We start from the raw sequence: 19,902 nt of genomic DNA, 5'->3' as shown, positions 1-19,902 counted from the left end.
GTGATTAAAGTTTTTATAATGCATTTGGTATGATTAATGACTCACTGTGGGATTAATACAAGACTCAGCCTTAAAAATATGAACTTTAATAGAGCAAACATAATTTGTTTTAAATAAGACAAGTTGACTCAATGAAGAAAATGTACTTGGCTTATAAACAACATAAATCTGTTCAAATATTGGGAACCCTAATTATTTTTAAATGGAGACTCCCAAGCAGAACTGCCTTTGGTTTGGGCATTTGTTGGCTATCCTAAAATTGGTTTCTAACTAGGCAATTTGGATCTCAACTGCTTACAAATACACAACTGTTCAGGTTTGTGAGTACAGACGTGGGGAGAGTTGTGATAAAAATAGTCTCCTCTTTAATAAAAGACCAAGTAAATTATGGGAAAATCAAATCCCAATTTATAGCATCTTGGAAACAACACTCACTTACTGAGCATGCTCGGACAAGGTATGTGCAAGGAGGCGTGAATAATAGTTTCGAGCCCTGCATCTGGCAGTGGGCCAGCCGTGAAGATCAGCACAGCCCATGGGGAATAGTTATCTTCAGATCCCATTACAAACTGAGTTTAAACATGTTACAGCTGCTAAAACTGGAAACTGTTCTCTCTATGTAGACTTACTAAAATAATATATGGCTGCCAAATACCTGCTTCCCACTGTAATATTACAGTTACTGTTTATGTAATAAAAAGCATAACTAAGCAGAAGAAGAGAGGAAAAAAAGCAATCCTGTTCATACTTGAATGTATTCTGTCTCATCTGTAAAGTCCCCAACATTCCCCCCTAATTGCTTTGATGTGCATGGTTCTGCCAGGGACTTTATCCCCTTCAACAGTGGCAGGTTGGGGATTTCTGTCCCAGAGTAAAATGCATTGACTATTTCAAATTAGAAAAAAAACTATTTTAAACTGACTTTGAGGAAAACCTCTTTTTATTGTTAGGACAGATAGGTTTGTTGTACTTTTGTTTGGTTGCCATGAGAACCGCTCAAGCATTGAAGTCTGGGTATTCCAGTGGTTACTGTCTGTTGGCACCGCCCTCCATCCAACTCTATTCTCTAATACATGGTGACACCATGAGGGGCTCCTTTCAGCGAAAAGGACGACGACATAACCCCCCTGGCAAGGGGGTGAGAGGAAGCAGAGGACGGGGGTGGGAGGGCCACCCCTGGTGAGGACCTCTCACCTCAGGTCCTGACAGCCCTGGGCCAAGCCAGCTTTCTAGATGGGTGCTAAGGAGAATTGAATTTCTTAGACAGTTGTGCAAGTTCAAGAGGTAGGGCAACATTTCTATTCTTTTCCTTTCCTTCTTTTTTTTTTTTTTTTTTTTCTTTCCCTTCACTCAACTCAGCAGCTGGCTGGCCGACAGCAGTAAAAAATACATTTCACTTTGCTGGTCAAAGGCCTAAAGCCAGAAGCAGGAAATCTGGAATTAAATGTTTCTTGTATCTGGAAAGAGGCATGACTAAGGTAAAACTGAATCCAAACACAAACCCTGCTTGTTCAAGGCTTCCAGAGGGAGTGTGCTTGTGAGTGAGTGAGTGTGTGTCTGTGTAAAGGTCAATTGAGTGTTTTTTTTTCCCCTTCTAAATCACTGAAAGATAATTATAGTGGCTCAGGGAAAAAAAAGTCTCCCAAAATAAAACAAGAAAGGCAGCAGCTAAAAGGAAACAAGTAGAAATATGACCAGCTAAGCCCTGAAGAACTGAGCGTGGTCTCACCCAGCTGAACAATCGCTGTTCATGTAGTGATTTCCGTTCAGTGCGATTTTCACTGAATGTTTTTTCAGTTATCCTGTCACGGTACAACACAATTACCCCACAGGATATGATCTTATCATCTGATTATTAGAAGTTTTTACAGTACAAGAGGACGAGAGCTATTATGGGTTTCTGAACATTTCAACATTTAACGTATACGCGATACCACTAAAGACAGGTTAGCCAACCTAAGGTCAACATGGCCCAACGCAGGAAGCATTGTATTGCATAAAGAATTTAGTCTAAAGCAACATGACTGTGCCTTGCAGATGACTATTCCTCAAATATTTGTAGTACAACAAAGATTTAATCAGCTTCTAAACTGTACAGATAAAAGCAAATAATGCACCCCAGCCCCTAAGAACTAATTACCCAGGAGAAATATTTTCAATGGGCTGCAACTCTTTAGAATGTGGTGTGGATTTCTGGTGGATGGAAGTGATGGGGAAGAGAAGCAATATATTCATTAGAAAATCCAGAGAGCTCCCCCTGCACCCCTACATCTACATGTAGTCGGCGCATTGAAAGCTGGGTAGATAAATGGGCCTTTACTATTATCCTGATTTCACATTTCAGATTAGCAAAATGCTTATTTATGATGCCATTAATGGATCTGAAATAGGTAAGCCATCATGTATTAAAAAAAAAAAATCTTTCCATAGGCGTAAGATTTGTAGCAGCATGAGATTTTATTTTTCCCTAGGAATAATACAAGAATAACATTTTCCACCCCAAAGCAGAAACAGTAGGGGAGCCTTTTGCTATCACGGAGATTCTTATTAAATTCAGTCACTGTGAAAAGCAAGATTTTTTTTCTCTTCTTCCTCCTCCTCCTTTTATTTTTTTTTCAAATAAAGATGACTTAAAATCAACCCAAGTTAAAATTAACAAATCAATGGCATTATAACCTTGATTTATTAGTGTCTGAGCCACTAAATTATCATCATACAAGAAATTGCTGGTTTGAAAAGATTTCGGCTTTGTTAAATCTCAAGTTAAATAATGGTGCTCAGTATACTAGGTTTTTAGATCTGCCTCATCTGATATTATGAAAAATTCAATACATTTCTCTACAGCAGAAGTCAGAGGTCAGCAAATCTATTACTGTAATGTAAGTAATCTGGCAACCTGCCAAGTCTTTCTCCCTTTTATTATTTTTTTTAAACACGAAGGCAGATAATTTTATATTTACAAATTCTAAAATCCTCCAGGGCCTTGCCTCTCTCTCAACAAAAAGCAGCAGCCTCACATTTGAGAAATGTATATTGCACACGTCCTCATCATTTGCATTTCATACAAAAGAAGCAAAGACCCTTCATCTTTATTAGGCAACATCCTCCTCCCCTCCCCACAGGCAGAGGAAAAATAATGTCAAATCTCATCAGAACGAGTAACCACTAATGTCTCCTGTATTGATTAATGCTTGCATGGAATGACTGAACTTTTGGGCCAAAACATTTAGCAAACAGTACTTAAGAGAAATGAGAATCTGTCTATTTATAGAGCTCTGAAAAATGATATTATAATAATGTCTGGGACTGACTCAACCTGAAGAGTGGGGGAAGGGGCAGATCTTTAGGATTGTATTTGAACCTCAAACTCACCCTTGTTACTTCATAGGTACTTGTATGGTATCAAACCAGTGAAATATTGTAATCCCAGAGATCTGCTAGTCCCCTTGGAGAATATTTTCGGGGCAGAGGGGGATAAAGTTGGTGTGCATATCAGGGCAAAAAATGCTACTACTATTCTTACACTATTAGGTTTTTTCCGTGGCAGTCAAAAAGAAATGACATATTGGTTCCACTGAGGCTTCAGACCTGATCTGATCCCAAATGGAGTCATTCTATCTCCATTGATTCCAGGGTTGACACATTCTAAGGTCTGGCCAGCCATTTCCCTTCTCAGCCAGAAACTGAAAATATAACTTCACTGTGAAGTATGGGAAGCAATCTTTCACCAAATATGGCGCCAACAGAAGGTATGTTTTCCTTTTGTGAAGATGAAGTACACACACTTGTTAAGGTTCCAGGAAGTACAGAGTTCTAATCTCATCTACTGCTGACCTCCAGCTCAGGGTGCTAGCCCATCACGTGAAAAGTCAGGGAGAAGCATTTGGAGGGCAGGTCCCAAAACAAAAGTCAAATACAGACATGTGCTGTGTCAGTGTGCAAAGGAGGAATGTCTCCTCCAATGGGCAAAACACTGGTTGAGTATAATAATAGTAATGGTGCTGCTTTGTTCCTATTTTTTTGTTTTTTGGGTTTTTTTGGCGGGGGCCACCCCATGGCACATGGAAGTTCCCAGGCCAGGGATCAGATAGAGCTGCAATTGCAAGGTACACTGCAGCTGCAGCAACACCAGATCCTTAGCCCACTGTGCTGGGCCATGTATGGAACCTGCATCCCAGAGCTCCAGAGACGCCACCAATCCTGTTGCACCACAGCAGGAATTCCTGTTCCTATACTTTTAAAAGCCAAGCTCCATGTAAGAAAAATGTGGGCCCCAGAAAAAGATCTCTGCCATTTTATGGTGTGAGTTTCCGTGAGGCAGAAAAAAAAAAAAGCATTCTGTGTGTGAGGAGCAAAAGCTCAATAACCAAGAGAGCTGACAAAGAGGACTTCAGTGTCCCTCTCCAACAGATGAAGGTGGGAACTGAAAGCTCTGAGCACGCAACTGTAGAGGGAGGTGTCATGCTGACATGGAGGCTGTGGAGAACTAACCAATGGAGGACCCACCTGGGCCAAGAGAAGGGCTGGAGAATGGGATTCCATTCTACGGTGAGTTCTTTGTAGAAGACAGCTTGCCCATCAGCTACTCCACACAACTCTATATACTGTACAGGTGTTGTGTACAATAAACTATACAGAGCTCTTTAAAAAGGAAAGAGGCATAAATAGGATCATTTGTATCGACACTGAGGTGTCTCAAAGGGATGCGGCCCGTTATTATCATCAACAATCAACAAAACATGCCACTTGTCTTCAGAAAAGCTCTTCCTTGGGAGAATGATCAGCTCACCAGGAGCTTCATTACCCCACTCAAGGGACAGCAGAAGATGAACAAGAAAACCTTTTGAGGAGTTCCTGTCATGGCGCAGTGGAAACAAATCCAACTAGGAACCATGAGGTTGCAGGTTCGATCCCTGGCCTCGCTCAGTGCGTTAAGGATCTGGTGTTGCCGTGAGCTGTGGTGAAGGGCGCAGATGTGGTTTGGATCTTGCATTGCTGTGGCTGTGGCGTAGGCTGGCAGCTGTAGCTCTGATTTGACCCCTAGCCTAGGAACCTCCATATGCTGTGAGCATGGCCCTAAAAAGCAAAAAAGAAAAAAAAATAATCTTTTGAAGGTGCTAATATTCTCTATTTGCCTCTGGAAGTGATGAGAGTGTTTGTTTCTTAGACCCACTGAGGACCCTGACATCATCATCCATAGTCCTGGAGTGACTGGGACCCTAACTAGCCAAAGGAAGGAAAGAAAGGTGCTAGGATCCAGACAAATGGTGGCCTGACTCCCATAAGGATGTGTCGGTATGAGATAGGTGACTCCAAGATGACAGGTAGCTCCAGCCAGGTAGCTGAAGTTATATGGGCTGCGGGGGCCAGAATTAGAAGTGAGCTGAGAGGGCGTGGAGAGAAACTTCTACTGATGATGTGCTGCAATGTTAATAGCAGCTGCCATGTATTAAATTCCTAACAATACCAGGCACTTGCACTTTGTATGCCTGTTCCTGGCTTTACAAAGTTTCAGTGGGAAGTAATGAAATGACTAGTGAAAGGCAAACAACTCTTGAATGCCAGAATTTGAGTTCAGACATAGCTCTGCCTATCTCTCTGAGCTGTCTTCATCCCCTCACGGTAGCTGTGCATCTTCACACATTGAGAAACACCAACACTGGGGGGATACTGAAATGATCATTCCTTGGCTAAGAGAATTCCAAACTCCCAAGGAACTGTCTACAAAATCAGGGTGCGCATGCTCCTTTTCTCAGAGGCAACAGACCTACAGAATACACATGCGGCTATTCCACAAAGGGTGGGCTCCCACCCAGAGAAGCAGCCCTATGGCTTGGGCACCAGCCACACTACTCTTTATACAGTATACCAGGGCAGCCATGCCACAACTCTCCAAGAGGTGGTATCCCTTGCTGGATCACCTTCTTGTTGGATGGTAAGAGACACCCAGGAATCATATCTCCCATGAATTCCAGCACTTAGTCTTACCAAGCCCAAGGTTCCCAAGGACTCAATGCTCCTTAGGGGCTCTGCTTCTTCACTGCCTCTTCTAAGAGGGTCTAGGACTGATATTAGTCCCCTGTCTTTCAAAGGAAGACCACACTGAAGAAAGCTGACATGGATTTAAGAAAGGCCAACTTTACGTCCCAGGGATCAAAATACCTGCTCACAACAGAGGACACTGTCCATAGATAGTATCCAGCCCTTCACAGTGCCAGCCAGCAAAGATGGTAGCCATTGTTCTTCTCAATGAGACAACAATTACTGACTCAAAATCGAGCTGCATGGATCCATTTCAAGGGCAGATGAACATTATTTCAGGAATAACAGACACATATAACTACAGTGTTTTCAACAGGATGTGCAGCCCCCAAATGAAGGCAGGCAGTGTTCCCTTGTAAAAACAGACATAAGTCCCATGTAAGTGAGATGCCACAGATTCCAGAGCTTCTGAAATGTCCAACAATCCCCCCCAACATGAATTATGTTGATCAAACTTTGTAATAACTTGTACAAAACCAACATGTTCCAAGAGGTTTTCAGTGGAAGAGTTAAGGATATATTTTAATGGTAAACAATTACATTCTTCTGTCATCTGATACTTTTTTCCCCCTTTCTTTTTTGGAAACATGCTTTCTGAATTTTCAATAGTTCCTTTGTGAAGGCATCTGTTACTCACATAATTGAAAAGATGTTTGTGCAGTGGCATGCTTGAGAATACAGTTATTTAATCTTAATGATAAAGCCCCGAGGACAGAAAATCATAAGTAGAAACCTCTTGTTATTTATCAAAAAGAAAAAAAGGCTAAGACACCTAATCTATTCTCAAATTTAAATTCATGCTTGATGAAAACTATCAATAAAACATGGAACCTGCAAAGTTTCTTAAATACTACAGGGAGGTTCAAAGGGATTTGGTGGGGGGGGGCAGGGGGAGAAAACAAAAATGAGACAATAAAGGAGCTTGACAAAGAAAAAACTGCTGTTTGGCAAGCCTTTTTTTGGGTCAAACAAAGAACTTGCTGTAGTTTACAGTATGACATACACACTCGATTAGTTTGTGCCTGAGGGTGTTTTTACACTCAACAGTATAAACTCCAACTTCTATTAATTACAACTTGCATTTAGAGACAAATTTAAGAAATTTTTAAATAGAGATTTTTTTTTTTTCCAAAGGCTCTTGTTTATTTATTTTTTTAAACCGAAACCAGTTTTTCTACTCCAGGGCCTGGCTACGGTTTTGTTTTCCTTTTTAAAAGTTTCTTGAAAAATCCAGGCATTGGAAAGTTATCAGAGCATTTTAGTCATGCTGAGTGATACGGAAGGAGGCTCTTGCTTATGAAATTACCTGACTGTCCTTTAGGGAAAAATTCTTTACAGATGCGAAGCTACTCGGGGCAGAGGGTGTTTACATTCACCCAATTCAGGTCTCCTGTAAGAGCAAGCTTGATGGGGTAGCGATGGAGGAGCAGCAGCAACACCTTAGCCTACTGAATTCTCACTACCTTGTGTTAGATTTTGGGGGCTGCACGTTGCTGTGAAGGGTGGGTGTTGGGAAAGGGAGATGAGGATGCCTGGGGGGGCAGGGTTACAGAAGTGTTACCACTGGCCAGACCCTCCATTACCAAGACAGTATTTCCAAAGGAGATGCAAGTCCATGGATCATTGATCCCACTGTGGGTGAGGATGGGGCATGGTCTACCCAGTGGACCTCAAGGCAAGAGAGTTAATAGACACTGAGAGGATAAACTCTAAAACCTGCCTTTGGTGTATCCAGTGTGAAAATTTAGCCTTAGAGCTCTCACGGCCTCTTTCACTTTTTTTTTTTTTTTTTTAGGGCCACACCCATGGCATATGGAAGTTCCCAAGCTGGGGATAAAATCAGAACTGCAGCTGTGCGTCCACACCAGTCACAGAAACACCAGATCTGAGCTGCATCTGTGACCTACACTGCAGTTCATGGCAATACCAGATCCTTAACCCACTGAGTGAGGCCAGGGATCAAACCTGTATCCTCATGGATACTAGTCGGGTCCTTAACCCACTGAGCCACAGTGGGAACTCCCTCCACCACCTCTTTATATACATTTCCTAGAGGAAACTGTCCTTTTTGTTTGCATTTAATTTAATTCATTCAACCTCCTTCCCCTTTTTTGGCCATGCCTGCAGCATTCAGAAGTTCCCAGGCCAGGGATCAAACCCAAGCTACAGCAGCAACAAGCTGGATCCTTAGCCCACTGAGCCACCAGGGAACTCCTCAATCCCTAATTCTTGAGTCCCTGATATATTTACAATGCTGTACTTGGTGCACTGGTGAGTCTCAAGGAAAACAATACCATGTGGTCTTTGCCCACAAATATCATTTCTTTACTATTTTTGAATTCTGCAGCTGAATTATTTGGGGCAACATATTATCATCTATCATAGGTTCTAATGTAATCTCTTTAAGATCTAGTTCAAATTCTAGATCCACCTAGAAGACTATGCATTTCCATCTGGAAATGCTCTCTTCTTTCTTTTAGCTCTGTTGAACTTATTATTTCTATTACTGATCTGAAGTTTTCATAGCCTTAAATATTTAACTCCTTCATGAATATATGGACTGTGAATTGGATCATATGTCAGTTACATAAGACAAGGGTCATAGCACCTCCCAGTTCTATCAAGTTGGTAGCAGGGCCTCTAAGGGCCATACTGACAAGACTCGGAGGCTGAGCCTGGGTTCTTAGGAAGCAGCATCATGTTCCCTCATCAGACTCTGCCATGAGTGTGGTGGCATGGGTACCTCCCTCATTGTTTGCCAGCCCTATACTCAGTAGATGTTCAAAAACCACCAACTGGCTCTTGAGGGCAGTAGCCAAGGAAAAAGGCAGTCAATTAAATGGCAAATCCCAAGAAAAAGAAACTGGCCACTAGGAGAGGGCTTCTTACCAACTTCAAATGGCCTCTTAGGCTCTGTTGACAGACAGACACTGCCCACATCCTAAGAAGTACTATATGCCACATTTGGAATAGCTTTGAGTCTCCTGAGTGACACAAATGGGAGGTATCTACCTGAGAGCAAGCCAAGCTGGTGAAAGTCCGTAACTGTGCTCCAAGGCTTGGATGAATGGAATAGGAAGACCTGAAGGGAGAGAGGAGCTCTGCCAAGCATGTGGAGACCCGTCACTGAGAAAAGGGGAGCACGTGGAATGTGTCAGCCCCAGAGGGCACGGGAAAGTCAATAAGAAAGCACAGGAGTCTTGCTCAGCATGAGGAGGAGTGGGTGGATGAAGAGTGTCATCAACCCCAGTGCTACATCTGCCCAAAGGCATGCTTGGTTTAGTGTCCATAAAATATTTTCAGAAATATTGAAGCCAATACTTGTAAATTGAGCAACTGTACATAAAAATTATCTAAAACAGGAATGGTCTGGAAGCACCAGACAGCATCCTAAGATAGTAAGTAAGCCTGGGTCTCCCCAGCTGGGCTATGGGTACCAGTTTCTCACTTTCCGCATGGCCACCTGTGCTCAGCTATGCCACCTGCCCCCAGCAACATCTGAGTCTGTGACCACTGGTGTGGAGCACTGCTTCTCCAGTAACCTGCTGAGAGGGACTTGTTTCCTAAATTCCCCGTCCGTTGCTGACTGACACTTTTGTACAATAGCATAAAAATGAATTCACAGAAAAGTGAAAAAATTTAAAAGACATGGAGTTCCCGTCATGGCTCAGTGGTTAATGAATACAGCTAGAAACCCTGAGGTTGCGTGTTCGATCCCTGGCCTCGCTCAGTGGGTTAAGGATCTGGCGTTGCCATGAGCTGTGGTGTAGGTCGCAGACACGGCTTGGATCTGGCGTTGCTGTGGCTGTGGTGTAGGCCGGCAGCTACAGATCTGATTAGACCCCTAGCCTGGGAACCTCCATATGCTGCGGGTGCGGCCCTAGAAAAGACAAAAGACCAAAAAAAAAAAAAAAAAAGACAGGAGTTCCCTGGTGGCCTAGTGCTTAAGGAACTGGTGCTGTCAATGTTGTGGCTTGGATTGGGTTCCTGGCCTGGGAACTTCTGCATGCTGTGGGCGTAGCCAAAACAAACAAAAAAAAATGTGGAAGACATACAAAATGCATGCCACCCATTTTTTATGAAGTTCAACAGATTAAAAAAACTGATTCTGACAAATTGCTATGAAGTGTATCAGTGCTTGAGGTAGCTGTTCACAGAGCAGCTCACCTGAGTAACACCGGTCTAGGGGACTCCCTGCTGAAGGATCTTTGAATCTGAACTGCTGACAGCCTGCCTGCGCCCTTCTGAACTGTGTGTTGGTTAACTTCATGGGTGTCAAATTGAGAAAGAATACACCACATCTTGTCCCAGACATGAAGAGAACTGTAAATCACCTTACTTCCCCCCAAGATGTGATTAGCTGAGTTCCTCAGAACCTGATGTATTTTGGGCATATACCTGAAAGCACATACTTATCTCACTCAAAATATGAACCTCCCACACCCTGCCTTCCAGCTTCAGGGTGAAAAAGGGCCACGGCTCCAGCTGACTCTCACTTGGGTTCTGCCCAGATGCATCTGGCCTGTGTACAGCTCACCCCAGATCCCTGCAAGGGAGCTGCCTCGGCCATGCAGCATGACAGTCTTGCCCCAGGAGGCTTATGGGAAAAGCAACCTGAAAGCAGGTTAAGTATGCAAGATGTGAAACGTAATTGTTCATTTCCCCCACAAACAAATTTATGATTTTGATTTTCTCAATACTCAGAAAAGCACATCATAAAGTACTTTTGCCTTAATGCTCCTTTTAAAATCCTTAGCAACAACTTCATGTATTACACAGAAACAGACCATGTAATTTATTCAGGAAAATTAAAACCAGTAATCTAGTAGTCTCTATAAAGGTTTTCACCCCTTGCATGTACTTAAAAAACATTTTTTTTTAAAAAAAAGGAAAACAAATCTACATGTGAAAACAAAGTCTTCAAAGTGAAGTACTATCCCAGATAATCAAACTAAGAGAATTCCATTAAAGTAACCATTTTCCTTTTTGTTCCTTTACTGATAAAAGAAAGTGATTCTAGACATCTTGAATAAGGCGCTGGACAAGAAAGAAAATGTTCCACATAGAAGCATCCTGTGCAGGAGGAGGTGGCCATTTTTCTTTGCATTATAATCTACAGTACTTTATCTATAAATCCTCAACAAGAAATGTCCAGAATAACCACACTTCATAAGCCTTGTTGAGTTTGAGACATTTACCTAGCAACAGTCTTTCGATGGGGAAACGTTAATGCTTTTTATATTGGTGATCATCTGTAACATGAGCAATTAAGTACAGTACTAATGGACTATGGCCATGAGCCTGGTACTAATATTAAAAACTGACAGAGATGAATAGGTTTGGAAGCAAAACCAGGCTGACAAAGACATTTTTATGAAGTGCTTGGACCTATTTGATTTAAACCAATCAGAGGCAAGTTTGGACAAGTCAGGCCCTAAGCGACAAGGATGCATTCACAGGCATTGTACCTTTTCTGCTGTGCCTTAAATAAAAACACCATTGATTCCTTTCAATAACCTGCACTTTCAATATTACACTCATTAATAAACCAGAAGTGCCCAACTAATATACAAGTAACATTTACTGAGGAACCGGCTCCATTTTTTCTTGGTGGAAAATGAAAACATTTACTGGAAACATGAACCACACTGCATAAAAAATAAATCAGTGGATAATGCATAGTATATCATCCACTGCTTCTTCATCTTCTAGGAAAGCAAAGCTGGTGGCAGGGAAACAGGAAAAGGAACCAGTCTCTATATTCGAGTGGAAAGGATCGACCAGGTGAAGTGGCAGCTGGGAAAGAACTCCAGCCATTCTGATTGGGTTTGAGGGCTTTAAACATTTCCAAGGGCATTCCCAGAGGAGATGCTTGCCCACATAATCCTGACCCTTCGCAACTCTCTGAACATCCTTGAAGACAGTGGGCCAGGACCAATCTAGCCATCTCTGTTTTACCTGTGTTAGCACAGCCTGTATCTAGCGAGAAAGAACGAAATCTGCCATAACCTCTCAGCAGAGTTGTAGCCAAGACAGTTAGCCTTTCCTCTGATCAAAGCCTAACTGATTCAAGTCCTTGGGCAGATGTGAGTGTGCTCTCCCCTCCTGTGGCAGGACCACCAGAAAGGAGGACACACATCCAGAGCAGCTGTCCCCAGGCCCTCTCACCACCACATTCGGGAGTTTGGGGGGCTCCTTTCAGAGAATGGTTGACCCCAGTGAGACTGGCATTATGGTAAGTAAAATCTGATTTTTTAAAAAATTCAGTTATCTGCAAATCTTGGGAGTCACCTATTAACAATGACTAATTATTCCTGATGCCCCAGGGATCTGACCACAAGACTATACAAGGGACTTAGATGGCAAAAGGAAATGCTAAGAACAGGTGAAGGACCTTGCTAGTTGCCCTGGCACAGCTGTGCTCTACCCTGGGTTTCTGGTTCTGTGCAGGGATTTCTAGGTCTGGGGGGGGGGGTCCCACCTGGCAGTTGACTACTGTTTCTCAACTCCAAATCCACTCTTCTGTGCCCTGCTTAGTGATGCTGGAACTGGGATTAAAACCAATTGCATGTCTCCTTTGTCAGCTGTCTGACTAATGGGGCCCTATAGCAGGCCAGGGCAGGGGAGAAGGGACCTTCTTCTATTTTGCTTGCTGTTCAGTTCGGCACCAACCCAGACATGACTTAGCAGCAGCAGTGGGTTCCAGACTCAAGCTCCTTTCAACAAGCCCAGAATAGTTTCAATGAATCTCCTCTGAGGTGTGGCACCAGCCACCTGCCACCTCAGGTCTGCACCCTGGGCAGTGCTGTCCTGCTCTGAGCTACCGAACTACCTGCACTGGCTGGGTGCCTGCCTCTACCCCGAAGGGATCTGAACCCAGGTTCGGTGAGACCCACTCTCCAGACTTCTGGGTGGTGACTAGCTAACCTCTTTTCTCTGCTCCCTCAACCCTAGAAAGCCTATGGTTATTATCTCCATATTAAGGGACTGCTCCAAACCAACACTTGTTTAAGCAATTCCCTAGAGTGAATTCTCTTTGTTGACCACTTTGTGTAGATTTAATTTTTCTTCCTGAATCTTGACAATGCACTGATCAAATACTAGGTTTGGAAGAGTAACTGACATAGCTTTTCAAAATAATTTATTCCAGTAGGAGACTAAACCTCTTTGAAATAGACAATCTGCTCCCAAGAATGAGAGAAATCTTTAAGAATCTTTAATAATGTCTTTTAGTTGCTAAAGTTGGAGGTTCTCTATTAGGATTTTCCAGTTTGACTGTTTGAAGGCATGTGGGATTCTGCTGCTCCAGGAAGAAGCAAAGCATAAAACAAAAGTACATAACCTTCCAAGGAACTACCTTGGCATTTCATTGAAGACTGAGGCTATTTTTATCCACACAACTGCCTGAGTAAACACACAGCCACACACTCACACACACATACCTACTACTGTTAAATCCAGTCCTTCTTCCATCCCAAACATTATCTGTCTTTTGATCATGTGATACTTTGCTATAGGTTTGATTACGTTTTCACCCGAAGTGAGCTAACTCATAGCTGAAACACACTCCATTTTTCAAATTTTAATGGCTATCTGGTCCTTTAAGTGTCACATGTTGGGGACATTCCACATGGAGCTAAGGGAGGTACACTATCATACTGAAAACTATTAGAAAGTAGAGACAGTGTTTCTCACAAAAATGTTTTGATTAAAGCCCTGACTCATAGTCAAAACAAGCTGCGATGCTATTTACAGAACACTCACCCGAGATACCAGTGCCTTTTTGTACTAGAACTTCAGTGGTGTTCCTGTTATGTACAGTGAGAGTGTGGACTTTTGTATTAAATACTGAGAGAAATACACTCTCCTTTTAAAAATTCATGCAGTACATTGAAAACAATGCTATGAAGAGTAATAATCTGAATTCTTGTTACCAATTTTTTAAAAATATCCTCCTGGATTATAACACTGTCAAGTAAGACAATCTCTTGGTAATACATTGTGAGAATTTTTCATAGGGTACTAAATCCAACTCAGTTTACATCTGGGTTAGAGCTGGAATGATGACTGACCATGTGCAGAGCAACCATCAAATTTAGCACCTGTGTTTTAATCCTGAAACAAGCAAGCTAACTACGCATTTGCTCAGCTGACTGTGTCTTAACTTCATTCTGTCTATGGCCATTATTAAAACATACACACACATCTCTCCTTGGATCTCACAAGCTCTGAATTCGAAACCGAGAAACTGAGTAAACACTTCTGCAAGGAAACATTCCTGATCAGGAAGCAGGTATGAGATTAAGTGTGGCTGGAGGCACAGAGCCAGGACAATAGTGAATTCATGCTAATTGGTCTTCAGTGTTGTGGGTAACACGGTCCTAATGCCAATGGGGAAAATTCCTATGGATACAACCCCATAGGAGGCTAATTTGGCCGTACTTCTTGTTAGCATTATTGTCACCTTGCTGAGAGAAGCTGAAATGGCCGGAAAACCAAACCTCACAGAGCTGGGCAAGAAAGGGTCAAAAACGTAGAGGAAATACACACTATGATTGGAAAAGACCATGGCTATTATCTGGGGCCAATTTTCTTAGTAAAGACATGCTTCCTTTTCAATTTTAATACCTTTCAATGTTAATACAGTTACATAGCAGCCTCATGGTAATGGCGCATATTTTCAGAAGCTTAAAGTTCTCATATTAAATGAAAACCTACAGAGCACAGAGAACAAAGTAAGTGGTCTATGTTTGTAGGGTCAAAAAAAGTACTATCAGGCAGGTGGTCAGAGGATAAAACCAAACTAAAAGAACATCTAATTTTAGCCCCTGTAACCTGAGAAAGCCGTGTTTCCCAAAAACCACAAGGCAGTATGCAAAGTAAAGTGCCACAGGGACATCTTCCGTTTCCTAACAGGTCTTATCCTTGACCAATGAACTTCCAAGTAACACATTTAATTGAGCAATGACTTTCCAAGGAAGGATTTCTTACCTTTCATAATGTCGGCGGGTACAAGTGGCAGCGCTGGTGCTCCCCGGATTACCGCCTAATTCATCATAAATATGTTTCCATTGACGGCGCGCTGTTATCTGGAAAAATCGCAATCAGAAATTCAATCTTGCATCATAAGAGATTCACAGTGCCAGGATTTATTACATATGCAAAAGCCAGAAGAGAACAGTCTGTTCTGGAATCCCAAGGAGAGAGAGGTCCAAATGGGGACACTTAGGGCTTACAGTAAGATCTGACTTTCAGCACCTGTCTTTACAGTAAAAATGGAATACTGCTTTGGGCTCTATGTTTTGTCCCACTTAGTGCCAGTTTTTTTGTTTTTTGTTTTTTTTTAAGGGCCGCACCTGTGGCATATGGAAGTTCCCAGGCCAGGGGTTGAATCAGAGCTACAACTGCCAGCCTACTCCACAGCTACCGCAACATGGGATCTGAGCCATATCTGCGACCTACACCACAGCTCATGGCAATGCCAGATCTCCAACCCACTGAGCGAGGCCAGGGATTGAACCTACATCCTCATGGATACTGAGGATTTGTTTCCACTGAGCCACAAAGGGATCTTCCCCTTAGTGCATTTTTATCTGAAGCACCTCCCTGGATATTCATCTAGTTATTTTCCCTCAAGGTCCCAAACTTACACTCTATCCCTTTATACCATGTGATAAAGCATCAAAATAAAATAAGATTTCAGCTGAAATATATCTTAGTGAATCAGTTTAAATGAATCAGAATTAACAGTGGCTGCTTGAGGGATACAGTGATGGGTGGCTGAGTAAAGACAGTTTTCACAGAATATGCTTTTGTATCTTCTGATTTTTTTTAACTCTGTGATGTGTTGCCTACTTTAAAAACTAAAAAAAAAAAGTACTACGCATATTAATTAAAATGAACAAATTGGTTATGAAATTTATAATCATCTCAGGCTATATATGTTTATGCCAGCTCCTCAAAACAAAACCAGAATCTGAAACCGTATATGTTGCAAGCTGTTTATTTTTATTCACTTAGGTCAGGAAAATGGTATATTGATCAAATCCTATGAAAATTAACATATTCCAAAGTTAAAATGCAAGCTCTGCATTTTGTTGAGTTGGGTGAATAAAAACAAACAGCTTGCAGTATACCGGAAGGCATACTACGGACTTTTTTTTCTTTAATTTTATTTTTGTACATAAATTATGATTTTACAAAATAACAGATGCATGATCTGGCACATAATTAATTTGGGAAAACCACGTCATTTACTACATCTGAGCAATCTAGTGCTTCCTTGAAACTGGAAAGACAGGGCGAGTTATGAGGTTCTTGTGAACGTGTTTCTAAAAGGGCTCCAGGAAAACTCTGTTATTGGAATGTGCAGGGGGCAGGGCAGGGCGTGGCAGAGGTGCCAGTGGCATTTAAACAATCAGAACAGGAGGCTTCTTTTGAAAAACACCCGAAGAGCTGCCAGTGGAGTTCACTTAGGGGCTAAAGGCAGCAATGCGTGAAAAAAAAAATCTCCACATGCAACCAGGGGCTCTGTAATTGTCATCTAAGGAGGAGAAGGGTGGTTAAATATTATAGGGTAAATGATACCCTTTCCATTTCAAATAAAAAGAACCCCTTCATTTCCATAAACCCTTCTCAACAGGCCCAAGTGGGACCTTGAGACAATGTGAGTTTTGCTTTGTTCAATCTCCCATGAAGCATTCTTGAACCAATTTGCTTCAATAGTTCTCATTAGACCTCTTACCACTACTAGGAGGTATAACTAAAAATAAAATCCTTCTATATTTGTAACTTGGTTTAAATTGTAATAAATGTTTTCAAGCCCCTTTGAAAACATTCAAAATACCTATTTTGGTAGTTGTTTTATATTTAATTATAATCTCACTCCAACCTTTTAAGATATACAGTTTCAGGCTGATCTATTCTAGACCTATATATCACAAAAGAAGAAACAGGATCCCCTTCCAAGTATCTATGTTATTCCTCAAAGCCTTCAGAATATTGAGGCTGAAACAAATTTTTCATATTCCCTTCCCTCAGGTGAGGTGTGGGCCTTGGGGAGCCCAGCAGGGCCAGGAAACAGCCTATGTATGTTCCTGCAGTCATTTCAGAAAGAAACCATCATCCTTATCATTCTGGTATTTCTTTGTACACTGCATTTTATAATTTGTAAAGGGCTTTCTTACCCAAGATATCATTTAATCCTCCTGCCAACCTGTGAGGCAGACTATAAGAATCTCATTCACAGACAAAGGAAATGAGATTTAGAGAGGTTGCACGACTTGCCTAAGGCCACACAGCAGTAGGGTCAGGATACCAGGTCTCATACTGGTAAGGCTTACAGTCCCAAGAGCAGACCTTTTCCCACTACATCAAAGCAGTCCCCACATCAGAGTGACCTAAGGAACAGTGTGGCAGAACTCCAGGGGCCTTTTGCTTCAAAGGAGGCAAATGACTATGGGACCCATAGTTTCTGCTACAAATTCTCAACTTGGGAGCTGTAGGTCTCTCTTCAGTAGAAAAAAGCACAGCTAAGAGGTCAATAAGAATCTAAGGGAGTGGACTGAGTTGATAGCGCTCTGAGATTTCACTCACAGTATCCATTAAAACTGTGGTTCCATCCTCCTTCACTGTTGGTGGGAATGTAAACCAGTAAAACCACTATGGAAAACGGTATGGAGATTCCTCAGAAAACTAAATATAGAACTACCATATGACCCAGCGATTCCAATCCTGGGCATATATCTAGACAAAACTTTTATTCAAAAAGATACATGCACCCCTATGTTCACTGTAGCACTACTAGCAATAGTCAAGGCATGGAAACAACCTAAATGTCCATTGACAAATGAATGGATTAAGAAGGTATGGTATATATATACAATGGAATACTACTCAGCCATAAAAAAGAACAAAATAATGCCATTTGCAGCAACACGGATGCAACTAGAGATTCTCATACTGTGAAATATGACAGAAAGAGAAAGACAAATACGATATGATGTCACTTACATCTGGAATCTAAAATGTGGCACAAATGAAACTATCTACAAAATAGAAATAGACTCATGGACATAGAGAACAGACTTGAGGTTGCCAAGGCGGAGGAGGGGCAGAGTGGGATGGCTTGGCAGGTTGGGATTCATAGATGAAAACTATTACACTGAGAATGGATAAGCAATGAGGTCCTACAATGTAGCACAGGGAACTATATTCAGTTTCTTGGGATAGAATATAATGGAAGATAATATGAGAAAAAGAATGTATATGTATGTATGACTGGGTCACTATGTTGCACAGCAGAAATTGACTCAGCACTAAATCAACTACACACTAATAAAAATAAATTTTTAAAAAACTGTGGTTCCAGCCACCCCACCAACCTGTGTCTCTAGTTAGAACAGAAGTTCACCACTGAATCATGGATAAGTCCCAGTTGTATCAGAATCCACCTTCTCACTCACCAAACACTTACTGAACATCTCCCACTTGTCAGGAACTGTGTGAGAAGCTGGATGGCAACAGGGAAAACCCAACACCCAAGATGACTGCCTCCTAGTGGCAGATACCAAATATATACCAAGTAGCACTGACTGAAAAATACAATGAGCAAGAGACCACAGCTGACAGAGATATTTAATGTGTGGAAACTGGCCATGTTCCCCCAACCACAATCTACCATCTAAACTAGGGGATGCCCTGTTAAACACTTTCCTGTTGCAAAAATGACAGAACTTCTTTAAGAATAAATAATGAATTATCAAAAGGAAAGATCTTCCTCAAACTGAGATTGAAACTGTGGCAGCAGGAAGCCAGCATCAGTCACCACTGGGCGTTAATAAGCTAGGGTCTCTGCTAGCTCCCTGCTAGCAGGTTCTGGTGTTTAAATACAGTTTTTACCAGTGGAGGAAAGACAAGGGTTGGGCTTTCAAGGAAGCGGTCTCTCTGTTTACAGAGCTTCCACTGGCCAGCCTAGATGAATCAGGCCATTTTGAGATATTTTCTTTCCACAGGAAAGTCATAAAAGTGCTCTTTCCACTTGCTAAATGCTTTTAAGTATACAGTTCTCCTGGGTATACATCTCTGTGTTTTGTGCCCAGATGTGCTTTTTTCTTTTCTTTTTTTTAGCTGCACTCACAGCATGTGGGAGTTCTCAAGCTAGGGACAGAACCTACACCACAGCAGTGACATTGCTGGATCCCTAACCCTCTGAGCCACCAGGGAGCTCCCAGATGTGCTTTCAGTCCAGATGCTGACCATAGGTTCTACAGCTAGAGATGTCTAAATCTTCACATTGTCCAAACCTCCAGTGGGTCTCAGAGCCCTGTAAGGAGAAAGAGGGACAAGAGCACCACTCCCCACCCTCATCCCGGACAGCTTCCACTTGTGTGCACCTGCCTCCTGTACTCATATGCTTTGGTTGTGCCTAAGTGTGCATTTGCTTATGGTTTTTGTTCTGTTGTCCTCTCTGGATATGTGAAAGCCTTAAAACTCCATCCAGGGCAGAAGCAGTGTCTGCCTCCTGGTAGCTAGCCCCCAGTTCCATTCAGCTGGCAAGTTTGATCCAGCCACATGGCTATTTGGATCAATTCGCTCATAAAGCCTCAGGCCTTCCAGTCATGTTGATGTTTCAACCAGACCTTCTATTATCTTAGAAAATGTTTTTAAGGATGCAAAGAACTCTGGCTCTCTACTGCCTGAGGAAAATGGCCAAATTCGTCCAAGCAGTTATTTCTGTAGAATTGTGCTTCCCCTATCACACCTGCAGGGTCCTCGCTTAGATGACAGGGATTCATGACATCAGCGCATCTTTTGCTGCTCACCATTCTAGGGCAACGTTCCAGGTACAGTGGAGGTGGA

The 19,902-nt window shown here is 42.1% G+C and overlaps 1 protein-coding gene across 2 annotated transcripts in view; it reads right to left on the bottom strand.

The window, feature by feature from the left end:
- The window catches only part of ARID5B (AT-rich interaction domain 5B), a 190,357-nt gene that overhangs the window by 11,376 nt on the left and 159,079 nt on the right, over positions 1-19,902 (bottom strand). For both annotated transcript variants that reach the window (XM_047760258.1, XM_047760259.1), the window contains one exon: positions 15,034-15,131. In XM_047760258.1, the coding sequence (XP_047616214.1) occupies positions 15,034-15,131 (98 nt within the window). The remainder of the gene's footprint in view (positions 1-15,033; positions 15,132-19,902) is intronic.

This window comes from Phacochoerus africanus, chromosome 15 (genome assembly GCF_016906955.1).
Source record: "Phacochoerus africanus isolate WHEZ1 chromosome 15, ROS_Pafr_v1, whole genome shotgun sequence".
NCBI classification, from domain to species: Eukaryota; Metazoa; Chordata; class Mammalia; order Artiodactyla; family Suidae; genus Phacochoerus; species Phacochoerus africanus.
The sequence above is the reverse complement of the archived record's forward strand: the minus strand, read 5'-3'. Positions and strand labels throughout refer to the sequence as shown.